This window comes from Chelonoidis abingdonii, chromosome 9 (genome assembly GCF_003597395.2).
Source record: "Chelonoidis abingdonii isolate Lonesome George chromosome 9, CheloAbing_2.0, whole genome shotgun sequence".
NCBI lineage: Eukaryota > Metazoa > Chordata > Testudines > Testudinidae > Chelonoidis > Chelonoidis abingdonii.
Genome location: NC_133777.1, coordinates 47825378 through 47846764, shown reverse-complemented (window position 1 = coordinate 47846764; position 21387 = coordinate 47825378). Strand labels below are relative to the sequence as shown.

Below are 21387 nucleotides of genomic sequence, written 5' to 3'. Positions count from 1 at the left end.
AAAGGTGGAATTTTTCTTCAGTGGAGTCTGAGAATCCATGTTCAACTTCTTTACCCCTTTCCAATCAGGACAGTAATGATCTATTTTAAGGCTGAGTGCCCAGGTGGGTGAGAAACCAGCCAACTGGCTTTCATATCTAACCTATATGGTCAGAGATTTCAGTTTGAATATGTTGTCAGAGTGCTCCTGGCAAGTCTTGCCTGCTGTGGGAGAAGCTGCAGACCCAGTTCCTCATATGAACAAGGCCTTTGAGATGAGTGAGGATGAGGCAGAAGAAAAGGGTTTGATCTCGGACATCATGGCAACAGGGTCCCAGGTAGGAAGGCATTTGCCACCAAAAAAATTAGCCTTCAAGATGAATAGAGGCAGGAGCGATCCAAAGAAAAGCAGACTGACTTTCTGCACTGGCGTCCACTTACCAGGCCACCTCAAACTGGAATTGAGTGGCCAAGAGTCTTCTGTCCCCAGATATGACTTCCAAGGGCCGTCTTGGACTGTCTCTCTCAAGTGGCAGCTCTGACCCCAATACGTTGGAGACTGGTATTTGATTTCTAAGTACTACAGTTTTCAGGGCTTTCTTGTATGTTTCTTTTCCCTTAGGAAATTCCCAGAACTGTTCACTTGGTTTAAAAACTTTCTGGGTTACAAAGAGTCTGTTCACATGGAGACCTTTCCAAAAGAACGGGCTACAGAGGGGATTGCCATGGAGATAGACTATGCTTCTTGTAAGAGACTGGGCTCCAGCTACCGAGCCTTGCCCAAGAGTTATCAGCAGCCCAAATGCACCGGGCGGACTCCGCTATGTAAAGAGGTAAGGCACTCTCGCCAGAGGAATTGCATGCTGGAGGAAGCCCCTTTCCAGTCTGCTAGGACTTGAGTGGTAGGGGTAGAAAGGAGCAATAAGGGGAGTTGACTGCATAACTCTGGTATGCTGAAGAGTTGTAAAGTCATGCACTCAGAAGTTAGGAAATGCTAAAGCTTGCCAGTGTAACCTTAAATTTGCCCCTGTGTGCATATGCGTTATGATACAGTCTTTAATTTCGTCATCACATACTATTTTTTCTGCAGAACCCCTCCTCATTCAGTAGTAGTGCCACTACCAGCTGTGTGTGTGTGTGTGTGTGAACAGATTCCTCATAAATTGAGAATTCCATGAAGTTTTCCTTAGTTTCAGTTGTGGTGTGTATGTACATCAGAAAAACTTTATGGGAGTTTCAGAATACATAAAAAGAATCTGTTTGTTTGTTGATCTGTGAAGTCTCTATAAACTAAAGTTTCATTTTCTGTCTCCTGGCAGGAGGTGCTTCAGAGTCAGGGAGTGTGCCCAGTCCTTGTTGTGCTCTATAGTGACCCTTTTTAGATCAATGCAGAAATGGTGCTGGCTACTACTGTGTACCTATCAGCTGAGGAAGGCTAGTGGTTCTGATGTGGGTGGGACAGGGACTTCTACAGGAGGTCAGCTAAGTTCCCAGTGGTTTATAAGAGGGATTAAGAGGATTCTCTGGAGAAGAGGGAAGCCCCAGAGCACAGCTAAATGTCTTGCCTAGATGACTGTGAAAGTCTTTGTCACCATTATCGTTGCCACAAGATTCCATTTGAGGGGATAGGCAGGGCTTTGCTTATGATGCCATGGAGGAAAAAAAGGCAGGATGTAGCTGACCAGTGACCTGCAAATGGAAGTGCTTTTTTGTTGTCGGTGATAAGCATTTAGTTGGACTGATGGTAGGCTAGCTTAAAATAACATGGTGAAAACCAATTGCATCATCTGAAAATCTTACTGTAACAAGTCTCTAAAGGATGCCTTATGTGGTACCATAACAAACCCTGCCTTGCAGGTGTTCAGTGATTCAGCCTCTCACACTTCAGGGTCTGTGAAAATGGGCCAAAGTTTTCAAACTTGCTTAGCTGAAATTGGTCTCCCAATTTGTATTTTGGCACCTTGACCTCTTTTTTCAGAGGTTCTGAGAAACCCCAGTTCCCGCTGAAGTCGGTCGAAGTTCAGTTGCTCAGGACCTTTGAGAATGAGGCCAAGGTGCCAGCGAATGGATTTAAGCACCTGACTAGGCTTATATCCATATTTCAATATAAAGTCCCTACAAAAAGCCATAGGCACCTTATGCTTACAGTAACCCAGTGAGACCACCCAGCATCATTAAACAATCATGTTCACAGAACAGATTTAACTCAGCCAGCCAATAAATCCAAAGCAGCAGAAAAACTGCTTTCACTTTTCCCTTTGACTTTCCTAGGAGAAAAACCTCTAGCTTTCCCCCAGACAATGTCAAATCAGTGGCTTTTGCAGCATGCCCAAAAGGTCGAGTTTTGGCTATAAGGGGTCCTGTGGTACGTACAGGAGAGAATGTTCACCAAGGAAAAGAGGCAATGGATGTAGGGAATCTGAGATTCCTTGTCAGAGGATCACATGATGATATAATTTGGGTGTCCGCTTCTCTGATGGCTTAGAGAAAAGATGCATCAGTCTTCTGCTTTTCTCCTTCACCTAAGGTTTTGAATGATACTTGGGTCTCCTTCCCTTCCTGGTCTGAGGATTCTACCTTCGTTAGCTCCAAGAAGACACAATACGAAGAACACATCTACAGATGTGAGGACGAGCGTTTTGAGGTAGAATACTTCCAATATCATTTCTTAGAAAGCCTGGGAATCTGTGAACTGATTACCTACATGGTATACTACTGCTTAAATACTGATGCCCAGAATCGTTTTTTTCTGGGTGACCCATGTCTCACATGGTTATAGGATCATAGTAATAAAAATGTAGGGCTGGAAATGACATCAAGTCTAGCCCCCTGCATCGAGTGGACCAAGTAAACGTAGACCATCCCTGACAGAAGTTTGTCCAACCTGTTCTTAAAAACCTCCAATGATGGGGAGTTCAGTCTTCCTTGGAAGCCTATTCCAGTGCTTAACTACCCTTATAATTAGAAAGTTTTCCTAATATCTAACCTAAATCTCCCTTGCTGCAGATTAAGTCCATTACTAGTTGTCCTGCCTTTGTTGGACATGGTTATGTGTCTAACTAAGGACTGTTTAGCCTCTGTGAATACAAGAAGCAAAATCCAAGTAACTGCTTCTGATCACCAGCTCCTTCCCCTCCAACCCACTGACTTTATCGTGGTCGGTAGCTTTGGCACAGCTTTCTTTCTCTTATGTTTAGGTTATTCCAAATGAAACTGTTCAATGGCAGGTGCATAAGTGATGCTTCCTTTTATTAGCCAAGTGGTACATAGAGGGTGAAATATATTTCTGTGTTAAAAGTCTGAAAAATGACATTCACAGAGTGTTAAATGATTGACATTCCAAATGGAAGTCAGCACAGCAATTATTTGCCTATGCTAAGATTTATCACTTCCTTTTGTAGTAATGCTGTCAATTGTGTACTGCCCACCCATGGAAAATCTTCTTATTTCCTGAAGGAAGCATTTTGGTAGCCTGTAACTTCTTGTGGAAAGATGCAATACTGTATACGAAGCAGATGAAATATAGGTAGATTAGAAGAACCAAATGTAGAAATATTAAACCATTTCTCAAGTGCCTCCTGTTTTACATGTACAGCATTACAGAAGTGTTAAGTTCTTGTGTTGGTTCACTTAAACATTAGGGGAAGTCTACACTTAAAACACTGCAGCTGTGCTGATGCAGTGCTTAAGTGAAGAAACTCCTATACCAATGGGAGAGCTTCTCCCATCAGTTTAGTTAATCCACCTCCCCAAGACATGATAGCTGTGTCGATGGGAGAAGCTCTCCTGTTGACATGACACTGTCCACACAGGGGATTAGGTCGATGTAACTGCATTGCTTAGTGTGGATTTTTCACACCCCTGAGCAACATAGTTACACCAATATAGGTCTGTAGTGTAGTCCCGACCTTTATTTCCAGAAAGTAATATTGTACCATGGATAATGCATCTTCCCTTTCAGCTGGATGTGGTCTTGGAGACTAACCTGGCAACAATCAGAGTCTTAGAGGCAATCCAAAAGAAACTCTCCCGCTTGTCTGCTGAGGAGCAAGCCAAATTCCGGCTGGACAACACTCTGGGTGGCACGTCGGAGGTGATCCACCGCAAGGCACTGCAGAGGATATATGCTGACAAAGCGGCCGACATCATAGACGGTCTGAGGAAAAATCCATCTGTTGCAGTTCCTATTGTACTGAAAAGGTACTTTCCAGGTTTCAGCATTATTGTGTTTGGGTAAAACTCATTGTACGCTAGGCACTATTCAAACATATAATACACATAAAGGCTTCAGTTCAGAAAAGCATACAGTCTGAGAAATGCAGATGCTTTTGTTATAATAAGTTGTTGCGTTTCATAGTACCCAGCTACTAGTGTGTCTATTAAAGCCAAAACATCACTTGCCCTGCTGGCAGGGTATGGATTTTTTGTGTTTCCTACCCAAGATAGGGCAGTCTTGAGTTCAAAAATCAAGCTGGGGTTGGTTCTGTACTGTCAGTTTTGAACACAACTGAGTTTGATCCAATTATAAATCCCATCTGTGAAAGTGGACAAGGCTTTGAAGTATAGAGTCTGTGTTGGATTCGGGTTCCAACTCAAAGAATACTGCGTTCTACTGCCAGCCTCCTGATCAGAAAAAGGAAGTGAGTGCACATCATTGAGGGGGGTCAGAGACTGCTCTCTTGAATAATAGTTATAATGGGCAGTTTCAACTCCCCACATATAAAATGTCAACCTCTGGAGAAGGTGAGGAGAACGAGTTTTTCAGTATTTTAAATGATTGCTTCTTGTAAGAGCTAGTCTGTAGCTACCCAAGAGGAGAGGTTATTGACTTAGCCCTGAATAACACTCAGATACTGAATCAAGAAATAACTATGGTCAAACCATTGAGTGGTAGCGATCACAATATAGAACAGTCCAGCATCCTTGGTGGAAGGGATTATACCAGAAATTAGCACTGTGCAATGAGACTGAGGAAAGTGGAAGCTATGTGAGAAGTTGGACAGTTTTACAATCTTTAAAGCATAGGTTCCTGATCTATAGACTACAGGTCATCAATGTGGTCTTGAATAGAAAGAGAGGTGGTTGACAGAATCTTCTTCTACATCCTCAGTCTCTGCTATGAACTGAAGCAAATATGCCATTACTGTATATTGAAAAAACTAACAAATCCCCCACCTAGCTGGAGTTCTGTGTTGTGGTCACCTATCCCAAGAACGATATCTCAGTAATAAAGGGCTCGGAAACGAGCATGGGGGGGAAGATTGTGAGAAGTGATTGCTGGTAATGAGATTATTTGAGAGATGATGGTATCAGAGGCGTTTTTGCAGAGGCGTACAAAATCTGCTTGCTGCTGCTATTTACCTTTTCATATACAGACAAGGGGATATGGAAATGTGAAAATGAAAGGCAAAAAATGTGAAATGGATGAAAGGAAGAGCTCTTCCCTAGTACCATCTGTGTAGGGCTTTTTCTCTTGTGTCAGAGGCTACGTCTACACTACAGGATAAATTCAAATTAGCTTAAACCGATTTTATAAAACAGATATTATAAAGTCGATTGTGCACGTCCACACTAAGCACATTAATTCGGTGGTGTGCGTCCATGGTCCGAGGCTAGTGTCGATTTCTGGAGCGGTGCACTGTAGGTAGCTACTGTAAAATAATGAGGCCAATAACATCAATTTGCATCCACACTAACCCTAATCCGATAAAGTAATACTGATTTTAGCGTTACTCCTCTCATTTTGTAGGAGTACAGAAATCGATTTAAAGAGCCCTTTAAATCGATATAAAGAGCAGTGTAGTGTGGATGCGTGCAGCGTTAAATCGATTTAACGCTGTTAAAATCGGTTTAACAGTGTAGTGTAGACCAGGCCTTAGACACTTAGCAGAAGGCTTTCACAACTTCCCTGTCTCTTCCTTTTTTTACCCCTTGAGGGCAGCAATGGTAGAGCGGAGTAAGAGCCAAGCCCCCTAGTGGTCACCACGTGTCACTCCTGAGTTTAAGTGCTGTCTTCCACCCAGTTCCTTGTTGAGCATGGCCAGTGAGCTGGACAGATGAGCTGTAAAGAGAAGGTGGAAATTGAACTATTCAAAGAATGTGCCCCTACTAAACTGGCTGAAGGGGACAGTCCATAAATGAATGGAAACTAACCTTTGTGTTCTTTATAACTTCTCTGTCCTCCTGGCTGGCAAGAGGCTACAACAGTGTTTTGATGGAACCATGTCATCATACATTTCCACTTTCCAGATACATCTCTAACAATGTAGACCAAAGGATAATTAGAAATAAAAGTAATTCCCTTTAGCATTGTAGTTGTGGATTGTCAGATTGTCATAACTTCTTACTCAGATTTGAACCTTAGCGTTCATAAACTGAGAAGCTAGCATGAACCCTTCTAAGCTTAATTGCCAGCTTAGATCTGATCTCGCTGCCACCAGCCAAGTGATTTCCAGGACTTGGCTCCCTCTTTGGTCTCCCTAAACCTTCTCTGGGAGACCCCAAGACTCAGAAGCCCTGAGTCTTACCACAAAGGGAAGTAAACCCCCTCCCCTTGTCTCCTCTTTATCTCATCCCCAGCTCCCCCTCCCTGGGTTATCCTGGCGATACTGTACTTAACTCCTTGAATGCAAAACAGAGACGGCAATTTACCTTCCCCCCTGAGGCTATGCAGATTCAAACCTAGTCAAGCTAACACAAAGAGATTTCCCCCTCCTTCTTCCTTAGCCTTAACCAGAGAAAAACTCACAGGTTTTAAAAAGAAAGGTTTATATAAAAAAAAGAAAGAAAAAAGACATCAAAATATTCTTTGTATCAAGATGACAATAATACAGAATCAATTGCTTAAAAAAAAAATGAATAAACAGCCTTATTCAAAAAGAGATACAATTTAAACATTCCAGCAAACTACACACATGTAAATACAACAAAAACAATAACAGCCTATTGTATTTCTACCTTTGTACTCACAACTTTGAAACTGAAAATTAGAAGCTTGAAAATAAAAAGACCCCTCTCATAGCTGAGAGCCAGACAAAAGACACAGACCCAACATTCCCTCCCTGAGTTTTGAAAAAATCCAGTTTCCTGATTGGTCCTCTGGTCCTCTGGTCTTGGTTCTCTTTGTTAACCCTTTACAGGTGAAAGAAACATTAACCCTTAGCTATCTATTTATGACACAGATCTTTATTATGGTGGCTCCCTAATGTCCCTGGCAGAACTGGGGCCCTGTTATACAAATGCAGAAAGAGAATTCCTGTCTGGAAGGGCTTGCTTTTATGTTGCATCACGGTGAGGACCTCTGCAGTCTCCAGCAGGTTCCCTACTGAGGCAGGACATAATGTGAGAACTAGACGTAAAGAAACGAGATGAAAGGAGAGGGGTAAGACTGTGAGGATGTGGTCTTAGACACCAGGTATGGACATGGTATAAAAACTAGATTAGAGGAGGGATACGGTTTTGAGAAGGGATTGCCAAGTAAGAGGTACTTCTGGGATCTGTGTGCTTCTAGGCTCCTGGAATGTTCAGCAATTTTATCTCTGCAAAGTTCCCATGTCTCATCAAAAGTACTAGGCTGCCTAGATGTAAATTGTGATTCCTTAATCCTCAGTGGAGAGAGAGCTGGCTTTTCCATTATGTCAAGATGTGAGAGGTGGAGGGATGATCAAGTTGGTTACAGTGCACTCTTTGTGAAGTGACAGAATCAACTTCTTTCTTCTAGGCCAGGTATAAGCTGTCTGAGAGGTTCGGAGTTTTGTGTATGCCTGTGTTGCATGGGGTGAAAAGAATATCTAGTTACAGGACCCTAACAAGTATCAGAGAGCTCTGAAATGTCTGGCAAGTGGTTAAATCCATGTATTAAATAAATTATGGGATGTCACAAGTACCAGGGACTCTTTGGGTCAACTGGTTACAACAGCTAAGATTTCTGTTATTTGTATCTCCTTACCAAGCAGAATTCTGGGATATTGACAGTGAACCCAGACCCAGTCCTGGGACTCTGTAAGAGGTATAGAGGGGGAAAAACAGAAATTTGGCTTATGTTCTGTTGAATGCCCTCATCACCCTGGTTGGTGGGGTATAGCCATGCATTTGTGGCCTATTTAACCTTCTGTAAAATAACATCGCCTCAAAACCAATCTAAAGATTCATGGCCATTTCTGGAGAATTTTGCTATGCACGTTGTACCTCATTTGAACTCCTTCTGAAACTTTCTGCTGTTTCAGTGGGCGATGGGCACTGCCTCCAGCTTGTCTGGTCTAGGTCAGGAGTAGGCAACCTATGGCACACATGCCGAATGCGGCACGCCAGCTTATTTTCAGTGGCACTCGCAGTGCCTAGGTCCTGGCTACCTGTCCAGGGGGCTCTGCATTTTAATTTTAATTTTAAATGAAGCTTCTTAAACATTTAAAAAACCTTATTTACTTTACATACAACAATAGTTTAGTTATATATTATAGACTTACAGAAAGAGACCTTCTAAAAACATTAAAACGTATTACTGGCACGTGAAACCTTAAATCAGAGTGAAAAATGAAGACTCGGCACACCACTTCTGAAAGGTTGCTGACCCCTGGTCTAGGTTTTTATCCTACACCTATCAGTGTGGTATCTTAGCATCTCTTAGTGCCTCTTCTGTTTTTTGTTGCTGATAAGATTAAAAATGAAAGAGGAAGAATGGCGAGAAGCCCAGAGAGGATTCAACAAAGTCTGGAGGGAGCAGAATGAGAAATATTACCTGAAATCCCTGGATCACCAGGGCATCAACTTCAAACAGAATGACACCAAGGTCCTTAGGTCAAAGAGCCTCCTCAATGAGATTGAGAGCATCTATGATGAGGTAAGGTGGTCACTGATAGTGTCATTTTATCAGCTGTCTGGCTCTGAGCATGTGTTGTCACCTCCTCTTCACCGCCACCTCTCCTTGTTTGCCGGGCTATATTAATAGTGTAGCATTTGTATCCCTCTAGGCCATTCATGGTCACCAGTTTCAGGGGGAAGGAGAGAATGGAGGCTTCTTGCCTACTCATGGTAGGTAGTGGTGGCTGCTGCTACAGAGTGACTGAGTTAGCACTTGAGGGAACTGATAACTTACCTTTTGGCAAAAGAGATCCTGCTGTGGTAAGAGCTGCTGGTTTAGGAAGGGAAGAGATATGACAGAAGGAGATGTGGAGTGCACGTATGTAATATGTGTAGGCCCTTAACATCAGAACTTGGGTTGTTGTGATGGATAATGTGAACTCTGGTCCTTCCCCCATAGGGCTTGGGGTTGTAATGAGAGAGGAAATCCAGTTCACTGCCAGTGCTTTGTACAAGGGTCTTAAAGACGTGGTAAGCTGCATATGTGAGACTCACCCATGCTCTATGTATTTGTTCTTCCTCCCTCAGAGGCAAGAGCAGGCATCAGAAGATAATGCTGGAGTTCCCATAGGCCCACACCTGTCACTAGCCTATGAGGACAAGCAAATCCTGGAGGATGCTGCTTCTCTTATCATTCACCACGTGAAACGGCAGACAGGAATTCAGAAAGAGGACAAGTACAAAATCAAGCAGATCATGTACCATTTCATTCCGGACCTGCTGTTTGCTCAGCGGGGCGAGCTCTCAGACGTGGAGGAGGAAGAAGAGGAGGAAATGGATGTGGATGAAGCCACTGGGGCTGCAAAAAAGCACAACGGAGTTGGGGGCAGCCCCCCTAAAGCCAAGCTGCTGTTCAGCAACACAGCGGCCCAGAAGCTACGGGGGGTGGATGAAGTGTATAACCTCTTCTATGTCAACAACAACTGGTACATCTTCATGCGTCTTCACCAGATCCTATGCTTGCGGCTGCTGAAGATTTGCACCCAGGCCGAGCGGCAAATCGAAGAGGAGAACCGGGAAAGGGAGTGGGAGAGGGAAGTGCTAGGCATAAAACGAGACAAGAGTGACAGCCCAGCAATTCAGCTGCGACTGAAAGAGCCTAGTGAGTGTTCTCTTACATTGGTCTTAGTAGGGGAGGGCATTTGTGACAGGTGCTTAAATTTGCAGTGTGTGGATTTGGTACTTGATCTGTTTCCTGGTGTCTTGAGGAATCTGTGTTCCTCCCCCTCACCTGCCTTTAGGTCTTGTCTCTGTAAAATCCGGTACCTGCATTTTGGTCGTTTCCAAAATGCAAAACGTAAGGCTGCTGGTGGGCACTGAATGTAGCCCAGCATGTTATCCAGGAGGAGATCTCTAGATCTGATCCTGGGACTTGGAGCATCCTACTTCATGGGGCTGTGGGGGAGAGGCGAGGTATTTTGTCTTGCTTTACCACTCCTTGCCAGCTGAATTTCTTAATTTTGGATTGTGCTTTTTTTCTACCTCATGAATTTACATGTTGGATAAAAATCTTCTCTGGCCTCAAGCTTGTTATAAAATGTCTCAGTGGAGGAGTCAGCCCCTGGCAATTGACAGTCAGTCAGTTTTGGCTCTGGTATTAAAAGTGTGGGTCCTCTTAAAATGGTGTTCAAATGATTTACTGACTAAAGAAAGCAGGGCAGGGCAAACCCAAGTCTAGGCAGTCCTATGTAGACCAGTAAAAGAGCCTCCTTGATCTTCCATTTTCTGTTACAATGTTAGTGTGATCTGAGTGGTTTCAGGAAACGTATGTATTTAGAATTCTCCAAGGGATGGTTTCCTTAGTGGTGATAATGCTACAGTACTAAACTGCCTATCCTGCCTGTTTCCTGCCAGCTAAAACCGGAGTAAAGTAGCTAATTTGGATTAAAGCAAAGGACGACGTGTGGACAGTCTCTGTTGGCCTTGAGGAACGTAGAGGTGTTTGAACCTATAACAATTAAAAAACAAAACAAAGACCAGAAAACACACAGAACTTCTCAAATTCCCTTTAAAATGGCATTGTTCCTTAACCAGTATTTTCAAAAACTTTATTTTCATCTTCTATTGATGCCTGTGCCACAGTGATGAGTGTTAGTTCAAAACTGGGTGTACCCTAAATGGCTTTTTTATTTTCCTTCCCATTTTGCTGTGTTTCTGCTACAGCCCACAAAACCTGTTAGAAGCTACATTGGCACATTCAGTTTGGAAAGGCAGTAACTACCCATGTAGCTTGCTGGATAAGATGCGGGAGAAACAGGAGACCTGGGTTCTAGTCCAAGCTCCGCTACTTAGTTACTATGTGACCTCGGGCAAGTTGCTTCCCCCAACCCCGTTGGTCTCTCTTTTACATTCTTCAAGGCGGGGACTCATTGGTTATGTGTCTGAATGGTGCCAAGCACAGAGGGGTTCCAAATATAGTTTGGGACCTCTGGGTGCTACTGAAATACAAGTTAAGAATAATGTGCAATGGGTATATTTCTAAGAGCCTATAGGACATATCTACATTCATATCTTTTTGGTGAGGTCTCTACTGTAATGGTGTGCATAATGGTGTGTTGGTAGCAAGAACCTCTTTAGTTCTGAGCATTTTACCACCTCTGCCCTCCTCCGTGAGGTCTCTGACAGGTTACAGACCTGGCATTAATTTGAAAAGCTCTCACTTAAAGTCTTACAGCGTTGTCTCTCATTTTATAGACCATTCTGGTAATTCATCAGTTTGTCTGAGACCTTCAACATGTGGCCCTTTTGCTCCCAGAACTCATAATGGGCCCGTAGGAACTGCCTTTGAGGGGTGCTACAATGTAGTTCATGTTGCACCTTCTCTTCCTCTAGTGGATATTGAGGTGGAGGATTACTACCCAGCTTTCCTGGATATGGTGCGGAACCTGCTAGATGGCAACATGGATTCATCCCAGTATGAGGACTCTCTGCGTGAGATGTTCACCATTCATGCCTACATCGCCTTTACCATGGACAAGCTGATCCAGAGCATTGTTAGACAGGTAACTTGCAGCATACTGCCAGGGGAAGGGAAGGGTGGTGTCCAGATGATAAAGAGGAAGTAGCTGATGCTTTCCCACAAAAGAGCTCTCCCCAAGGTTTAAAGGAAGCTTGGGAATATTGAATGTATTTGCATGATGTATTTCAGAGTGGAGGAGAGAACAGCAGAGGTTTCCTCCTGTGTGTCTAACATATTTCTGGAGATGGGGGAGGATAAGTGTTAGTGTATTTAAGTGATGAGGCTCAACAAGGAGTGTACAGATATTGAGGTTACCCAGCTACCTGTGGTGCTTTGTCTTCCCTCTTCAGCTTCTTCAAAGGTACATGTATCTGCCATAACAACACTTCCCAAGTAATGTTGCTTTAACAAAGAAATTACTACATTAAGTGTGCTTAACACTATTTAAAATGCCCGTTTTTGAAGATTTGTAAACCTATAAAAAGCAAAAAAATGGAATATTCAGAGAGAGAGAGAGAGAGAGAGCAAATTTTGTTTAAAATACATGTCTGTCTTGAGGGCAGGAATAACATGAGCCCAGAGGATTTTTTTCAGACTGTAGCATGTGCCTGAAATCATAAGAACATAAGAATGGCCATACTGGGTCAGACCAAAGGTCCATTGATCCCATTATCCTGTCTTCCGACAGTGGCCAATGCCAGGTGCTTCAGAGGGAATGAACAGAACCAGGTCCTCATCAAGTGATCCAGTAATCGGGGATTATAGTAAAGCTCCTCATTCAGAAAGATAGTGCCGCTCGCAGTGTATTGTAATAAGTGGTCCACCTAGAGTGTGACTGTAATACATTCCTCAGGTATGTTCAAGCCTCATTCTTAAGGCAGGTTTCAGAGGAGTATCAGTGTTAGTTTGTATCAGTAAAGTCTTTGGAGTCCTTGTGGCATCTTAGAGACAAACCAATTTATTTGGGCATAAGCTTTCGTGGGCTATAACCCATTTCATCAGATGCATGAATTGGAAAATACAATAAGCAGGTGTAAATATACAGCACATGAAAAGACGGCCAAGTGCAAACTGACCTCAGCTATCCAAGAGGTGCCTAGTATCAGATGGGCCCACATTTGAAGTGTTCTCTTGCTCTTCGAAAACCTGAAGCATCTGTAAACACAAGAACCCAAACTGTCAGGACTCCTGGAAAAGATTCTGTATTTCTTTTGAATAACTTCCTTCAGGATTTCTCACCCGCTGGCTGGCTCTTGAAGCTGGTATATTGGGTGATTTCAGCTGCTAGTTGTCACTTGAACTCTCTAAGCCCGAGCGTCAACTCTTATATGCTGGCTACCTTGATGATCCCATTTCTATGGAGAATTATTAAGCACAAATTAGAGTCTAAAGACAGGGCTAAAATCAAGTTCTTAGCTTTAGTTTTGACAGGAAATTGGCAGTCAACTGGCTCATTATTTAAATTTGGGAATATAATTAATAATTAGAATTGGATTTAATTATTTTTAATTTCCCCTCCACCAACAAACAACTAATCAACCTTTGGATTTGGTGTAGTGATTTCATGGCAAGAGAACTGCCTAACAAGCCCTTCCCACGTACTTCGATGGTCTAAATCTTTGCCAGCTGTCAGGCGTTTCCTTCATAATGCTCACGTAATGGTTATTAATCCGTAGTTACTTTGTATGTGTAACTGTACTTTGCCAACATCGTTATTTATTTTAAAGGACACGATGTTTTGCAACGGATGTAGTAGTAATTCACAATAGAAGAGGCTACTATGTTCGTAACCTAAATAATTGGTTTTTTTAGTTAGATGGCTAGAATTTTTTTTTTCCCCCTATGGTTTGACCAGATAGAGGTTTGAAGGATAAATTTTTAAGGGTATGTTCATTTCTAATCTGCATTGATGGACATATTCTTTAGCTGGTTCCAAGATTTGCATGGTGCATAGTGGAGAAGAACTGGAAATCTGACCAATTCTGCCACAGTGTGTATATATGCAGGGGAGATAAGTAGTTTCTCTCTCATCAATTATAGGTTTTGACATAAGTGTTTGCATGCAAACATGCAAGTCTAGAAGTGTAGGCAAATGATGAAGGCTCAGCCTTGCTTGTTTTGATTAATGTCAAACTCTGCTTGATGCCATATGGAGAAGTTTATTTTGGAGATTTTCTTAGTGTTCTGTTTTGTCTGCGTCCTGACTGCAGAAGGCAGGTTGTCCGTACTGCACACTAGTGCAAAGTCCTCTGACTGACTTGGGTTGGGGAAAGGGGGCTACTGCAGTATACAGTACACTGAGTCCAGAGGCATTTAAAACCCTCTTCCCTAAGTTCTCTCCTCCATGTCCTTCCTGCTCCCAGCTTCAGCACATAGTGAGCGATGAGATCTGCGTGCAGGTGACCGACCTTTACCTGTCGGAGAATAGCAACGGAGCTACCGGAGGCTTGCTGTCCTCACAGTCATCTCGGGTCCTTGGGGAGGCCACATACCAGCGCAAAGCTGAGCAGCTCATGTCAGACGAGAACTGTTTCAAGGTAAGAACCATATCAGCCTGCACAGATGCTTGGAGGAGGACTTGTGGAGGAGCTTGCAGAGTGAGGAGGGGAAGTACGAAGGCTCGCAGAGAAAGAATGGGCTCAGCTTTTCATTTCATGTAACTATCCAAATATGTCAAGGACCTCTGGACACCTGTGCACTCTGCAGCTGTCCTAGAGCTTGACAGGATGACCTGATTGTCCTTTCTAGCCTGGCGGAGCTGCTGAGGACCTGCTGTGTGACTGTCGGTCTTAATATAGCCCTTGGCGGGGCTGGCATAAATCCAGACAGGAACTGTAGAATGTACAGAAAAAACAGATAAATATTTCTAAAAAGAGCTCCTCGGAAATGGGACATTTGCAAGGAAGATGGAAAAATACGTATCCTGAAGTAAAGCTGAAATTTCTCCCTGTGTTTCTCAATGTCCCAAAGCCAGAGTAATACTGTATTGATTGATTGCCATCATTAGGCTTTTAATCTCTCTCCCTCCCTCCCTCCCCTGGGGTGGGTCACGAGCTTTCCACCTTTTTCTCTATCTCATCCATTGTAGACTGTAACGGTCTCTTACTAATATTTATCACCTGTGCATTAAATAAACCTGACTCTCAGTTCAAATCAAATTCATGCTTCTCATCACTGTGAAATCAGAAGCGGCCAGGCCCATCTTTAACTAGCGAAATTCATTGATAATGGCTTTGATATTTATAGGGTATCTCTGTGTTCCCATTGAGAGTCTCAAAATAAGCAGGGAAGCAAAGAACTGAAACTGCACAAATTGATCAGAAAACAGCATGCTGCTAAAAGGTGTCCAGCTCCTTGCTTTGCCTTTATAAATATTCCAATTTTGAGCAAACTTTGTGGGTAACAGAGAGATTTTGTCTGATTGTTAATAAAATACCAGTTGTTCACTGCAGCAGTTCATGCTTTTCTCTTCCACCTCTCTTTAAGTATGTCATGGTTCTCTATCCAGGAATTCTCTTCTGCCCATCTAAATAGAATAATTTCTTTATCCTTTTACCCTCTGTTAGATTAGCTCCTTAGTGATCCAGAACTTTCCACTCATTGTCAAAACTCCTTCTGTGTTCAGATTATGTAACTGGGGCTAGTGTCCCCCTGTTGTTCCCAACAAAGTGGAAGGCACAGGATTATGCTGGATAGTTGCATGAAGTTCATTGGATTCTCCCCTTTTCCCTGGTGGAAAGGGATTTATTTTTCTGAATAATTTGTTACTAAGTCCCCTTCCGCATTCTGCTTTGTAGCTGATGTTTATTCAGAGCAGAGCCCAGGTCCAATTAACCATCGAGCTGCTGGACACTGAAGAGGAGAACTCGGATGACCCTGTAGAGGCAGAGGTAAGAGCCAGTCGTCCTCGGAGTTCAGCTGCAGCTATTAAGCATGTAAAGTTTAAATGGGGGTATAACTGGATGAAGATGGCAGAGCTGTCAGTGTTTCAGATGCTATAGTTTATGAGCTGCTTCTAGTCCTACAGGGCACATTCATTATGTGACACAGTGCACTCCGTGAATTGGGTTGAACAAGCCTTGCTGGCATCTCTTATTAACAATTTCAAAAACCAGACAGTACAGGTGCATGTCTGCCCATGGGGGGGAGTGAGTGGGACCTGTGTGAAATATATGGAGTCTCCAAAAATTGCTTTTCTTTCATCCACTTCCAACCAAACCCCTTCAGAGTTGGGTTTGAATTGTTTGATTTGCCAGATGTCGGTTAACCCCTTGTGTTCTGTGCCCAATTTCAGCGTTGGTCAGACTACGTAGAGCGGTACGTCAACTCTGATTCTACCTCTCCCGAACTTCGGGAACACCTGGCCCAGAAGCCAGTTTTCCTGCCAAGGTGAGTGAACAAGCTGTGGCTGTGAAAAGTGACACACAGGCCAGAAGTGCACGTTAGCAGAGGGAGAAAGATCTTACTCCGACACAGTGTTGGCTGTTCCAGTCTCTTGTTTTTAGTACTCTGCCACTTTAGAAGACTTTAACCTGGGAGTAGTACATGTGCTGCTGTTTATTCCAAGAGCCCACCCTGGGCTCCTGCTCTCCAGTGACTGAGAGAGGGCGTAGGCCACAGGCAGCAGGGAGGTCAGAGGTTTGGGGAGTCACCAGCCCCAGTTTTTTGGCAGTTCTGCCTTTGCTTACAGAAGCCCACTAGCTGCTTGCGGAAGATGCTGAGTCTAGTGCTTTTCACTAGCAGGGAGTTGGTTGCAAAATAGCAACCACTCTCTGTAAACAGCTAAGATCAGTGGGTGGACTTATGGTAGGCACATGAGCCTAAACGACTTTAATTTGTGACCATTGCACTCTGCGCAACACTTTGGGTTCCGAAGGGCTGGCCTGGAGCCACCAGATACGTCCAGCCTAGTGGGCAGAGGATGAGCATTAATCCCAGCAGGGATTCTCTGGTTTACAGGAACCTGAGGCGGATCCGTAAGTGTCAGCGTGGTCGGGAGCAGCAGGAGAAGGAAGGGAAGGAGGGAAACAGTAAGAAGTCCATGGAGAATGTGGAGAGCTTGGACAAGCTGGAGTGTAAATTCAAACTGAACTCCTATAAGATGGTATACGTGATCAAATCGGAGGATTACATGTACAGGAGGACGGCTCTGCTGCGTGCTCAGCAGGTAGGAGTTGAGTGAAGGGAATGGGATGAGCAGCTGGTGTTCCCTGAACCTCTTGCTCCCAAAGGGCGTCTGGGGAGAGTCAGATAACGTTTCTGGGGTGGGAGGGGCGTTGTTGTCCTGTAACATTTAACACTCTTCCTATTGCTTTGAGGATGGGACACGACATGGTTTCGTCCACTGGACTCTGTAAACTTCCTCTGAATGCTCCTGAGATGTAACCCTTCCTTTCCTCCTCCTCCATTTCCCAAACGCTCCTGTTAGAGTAGGCAGCTGTTAGTATCCTTTTACTCGTTGATTTCTTGCCTAGGGGCACCTCACATTTGTTGCTAACCCCCTTGTCAGGGTTGGCCTAAAAAGGAAGATAGCAAAGTACTGAAAAGCTGACACATGTTCTGATGTTGTCCTCCAAGCTCATCTCATCGAGGAGCTGTGCCTTGTCCCTGCAGTCACTGAGAGCGGGAGTCTAGGGTTGCTCCTGGGCAGCGGAGCTCTGCAAACGAACGTACCAGCTGCTTGAAAGCACTGGGTCTGTGACTAGGATAGCCACAGTGATGTCATAATTACAGAAAGGTCCAGGGTGGATCAAAATTGGAAGACCCTTCTTTTTTAATTAAATAAAATTCCTTTTTAAAATTGTTTGTTAATTATAATTTTTTCTTTTTAAAAATGAGCTAGTTTAAAATGAAATCAGAATTTAATACAAAATATGTTGAGGCCTAAACTTAGAAGATTATAATAAGACATTTAAATAACAAATAAATATGCTGAATCCATGACCCTCTCTTAAAAAAAAAACCAACAACAACAGAAAAACCACTTTGAATTAAAGGCTTCTTTTCTATATAAAGAAAGAGTCAGGAAAAGCATCTAACTTTTGAGGTCAAGTTTCAAAAATATGGTACAGTTGGTTAACCTAGGTAATTTCGGAGATTGTCATCTTTTCAAGAGACATAGGCGAGACTGGAAATTTAAGCCCCAGTTACTTTCACTTAGGTATATTTTGAAAATTTTCCCAGACCAACCCGAAATGTTTAATTCACTGACTACAATTAATCCCTCTGTTTAATAAATTATTTGTCAGTGTGAAGCATCTTTTTAGAGAAGTTTGTGTCTAAAACATTTTAAGGTTGTCTTGTCTAATACAAATACATTTTATATACTGTCTTGTTTGTTTAAATTCCGGTTACTATTCTAAAGCAGATTGACACAAAATCTGAGCAAAAAGTTAATATCTAGTAAATAAGCAATATATCAGTCACTATTTTCTAAAAGTGTTTGGTTAATAAGAATCTGAAAATATTAAGCTATATAATTGCTTAAATGTATACAGTTATGGTGTACACTTCTAGGTAGCAAACAAATGTACCGAATCTACCATAAAGTGTCTATTTAGTTGTAAGTCAAAGAGTTTTAATGGTTATATCAACTAGTGAGTGCATCTTACTTTAAAAAATAGCTGAAATACAAATGGAAAAGCTGATTTAAATCAGTCCACCCTGGAAATGTCACAATGCATATTTTCCCAGGACTCAAAAGTTCTGGTTCTAACAGAATAGCACAGCTATGGGAATATGTATAGTAGTTACTGGGACTTACCACTGTAATTAAGTCAGTGTTAAACTTCAACTAACCCTTTATAAATTACTCATAACTTTACTCAGATTCCTTTTTGGTTTGCAATTTCTTAGGCTCTGTTTCAATCCCAAAATAACTTTATTTTAGTGGGGTGCCATGTGCATGCACGCATGTGCTGTGAGAGGTTGGGAACAAATATACCCCATCTCAGCATCCCTCTCTTCTAATCCAGCTGGAATTCTTGCATGCATGTGAGACTGTTTCTGTATAGTTTTTTAATAAACACCTGCATTGAAGGCTGACTACAGTCTTGCATCAACTGACACTGCCATTAATCGGGGAAAAGATAGGAGAAGCTTAGCATTATTGCAGCGTTAGGGTTATAATCAAGCAGTCATGTCAGAAACGCCTGGAAGTTACTTTTATTGAGTATTTAATTCTGTTCTGATGCACATGTATTTTTGTGTGTCCCTGTTCTGATGATTAACACAGTGTTGAATCCATGTAATAAAATATACAGGATAGACACTGTGGCAGAGTTAACGTTATAGTTCAGAGTCCAAATTCAAAAATCATCAAGTTTGTTGATGACTTCTGAGCACTTGATTTCACAGACTTAATTTTCATTAAAACTAGGCTTTTGGGGATTCTCAGTTGGGGAATAAGGATGGGTGTGCCTGCTTGTTCAGACACTGCCTCCAATTTACTGAGGCTTTCCTTTGGTCAGTCGGCAAGGTCAGTGTTTGTATTGCCAGTTCCCCAGCAGAGCTAAACATCCCAAATCTGTTGGCCTAGGGAAGTGGATTTGTTTTCGCTTTTTAAGTGTTTTGTGATTCTGAATGTAGTCTTTTATTTTTTGTGTCTCTCGTTTCTGTAGTCCCATGAAAGAGTGAGTAAGCGGCTGCACCAGCGGTTCCAAGCCTGGGTGGACAAATGGACCAAGGAGCATGTGACCCGTGAAATGTCAGCTGAGACAAACAAGTGGCTAATGGGAGAAGGGTTGGAGGGTTTGGTGCCCTGTACCACTACCTGTGATACAGAGACCCTGCACTTTGTGAGCATTAACAAGTACCTTGTCAAATACGGCACAATATTCAAGACACCGTAAAGTCCCTGAGTGAGGGAAGATCACGTGGTGTGTGTATGTGTGTGTGTACCAAGGAAACGAGGAAGATGCCTTTCTCCCTTCACTGTGTATCTCCGTAACATGGCCAGTTGACTAGTGCGAAGCTGGTACAGTCTGACACCAGCGGCATTCGGTTTAGGAAAATGAATCTCTACAAACCTAAGCTGGAACTGTTGCCATCAGGCCTCTGACTTCAGCGTGCTCTGTGGAGGGAAGGACCCTTTTCAGAACTGAGTAATCCTAGAGAAATGCAGCTAGCTCGTACGCACCAGCAGTTTTGAGACTAACTCCTCAATGGCCTGAGCTTCAGGGGAAGAGAACTGGATGTTGCGTACATCCTGACCAGAGTAGTGCATTTAAAGTTACATGCTCAGATGTCGTGAAACCCAGAGGTGCCTATCACAACTGGATTCTCCTCTGTTAGGCTGCTGCAGGTTTGCCAGGATCTCACCCGGGGTCAGCCATCTGTGCAGTCCGGCTGTTGAGAACACCATCTCCTGGATCTGACCCTCGACTCCTCCCTCCTTCACCCTGCTGGACTCCTGATTCAGCCAGTTCAGATTGGTCTGTCCTTTCTAGTGCCAGTGGGATTGTTTTGTACCTGCTTCTTTACTAGTCTATCCTAGTGCCATGCACCAGCTTTACACACACAGCAGAAACAACACAATTTTAACATGATCCCCTTCCTTTTTGTAAATAAATGTTCATATTGTCAAATTTTCTTCTTCTTTTTTTATTAAAGGAAGTTTGCTTGACGTGCTAGCGTAACTGTACCAGCTTCTTGTGTACCATAGTACCAGGTGGCTTGAGAGTTATGTCGGAGAAAAAATCAGTTCTCGCTTTTTGTTTGGGTGCAGCAAAATCAAATACTTTATTATTTCTCCAGCAATTTGCAATAGAGGGAGGGAGTTGTCATGGTATAATTCCCAAATTTGAACCTTAGCGTCCGAAATATGGGTACCAGCATGAATCCTCTAAGCTTAATTACCAGCTTAGATCTGATAGGCTGCCACCAGTCAGGACTCTGAGTGCCCAATAAACTCTGGTAGGCAGTTTGCATGTGCGCAGAGGAAGCAAATTTGACCATTTTATTATTGGTTTCACAATCGGAGGGGAAAGGGGAGGCAATGTGGTGGTTTTGTGAGTGAAAACATGAACCATGTTCTAGAATCAGCCTGTTAGAGATTATAAATTATTATTAATAACATTTAGGGTTTTTTTATTATGATTGGGATGGTTAATTTTATCCACTGGATCGTACCAGCTCAAGAACCTTCGCTTTTGGGATAGTGTTTGCTGAGCTCACCTAGCTTGGGGTGATTGTGCTTAATTATTTTCCCCTACTCAGTATTGCGAATAAACAATCCTATAGTATCCGAAAACAAGTCTTTCATTTCGAGCGGCTTTAGGTGTGTGATGTGTGTGGTGTGTGTGTGGTGTGAAGAGAGAGAGAGGAGAGAGGAGAAGCGGCCACGGCGGTAGGCTGTGTGATGGCATCTTCACTAGTAAACTCCGCAATGGATATATATTTTTTACAGCAAGAATTTAGTGCTGGCAGATATTGTTAAGCATTGATAGATTTGGGTTTCAGACAAGTGGGCATGGACTTTGACGCCATGGACCAGACCCAACTCCACTGTCTCTCCTCCTCAAAGAGCATCTTTTCCTTGCACAGAAACAAATGCTGCCCGTTGTGCCCGAACAGCTCCGTTTGTCTCAACTG

The 21387-nt window shown here is 43.0% G+C and overlaps 1 protein-coding gene across 3 annotated transcripts in view; it reads left to right on the top strand.

Moving 5' to 3' along the window:
* The window catches only part of SIN3A (SIN3 transcription regulator family member A), a 55996-nt gene extending 35577 nt beyond the window's left edge, over positions 1 to 20419 (top strand). The window contains exons 11-21 of one of the 3 annotated variants that reach the window (XM_032799752.2): positions 601 to 811; positions 2506 to 2622; positions 3940 to 4178; positions 8634 to 8817; positions 9366 to 9939; positions 11670 to 11839; positions 14160 to 14333; positions 15594 to 15686; positions 16091 to 16185; positions 16756 to 16963; positions 19416 to 20419. In XM_032799752.2, the coding sequence (XP_032655643.1) occupies positions 601 to 811; positions 2506 to 2622; positions 3940 to 4178; positions 8634 to 8817; positions 9366 to 9939; positions 11670 to 11839; positions 14160 to 14333; positions 15594 to 15686; positions 16091 to 16185; positions 16756 to 16963; positions 19416 to 19646 (2296 nt within the window). In that variant the 3' untranslated portion in view covers positions 19647 to 20419. Of the gene's footprint in view, positions 1 to 600; positions 812 to 2505; positions 2623 to 3939; positions 4179 to 8633; positions 8818 to 9365; positions 9940 to 11669; positions 11840 to 14159; positions 14334 to 15593; positions 15687 to 16090; positions 16186 to 16737; positions 16964 to 19415 lie in introns of all 3 variants that reach the window. The other 2 variants (XM_032799750.2, XM_032799751.2) reach the window with 2 other exon arrangements.
* The last annotated feature ends 968 nt before the right edge of the window (positions 20420 to 21387 follow it).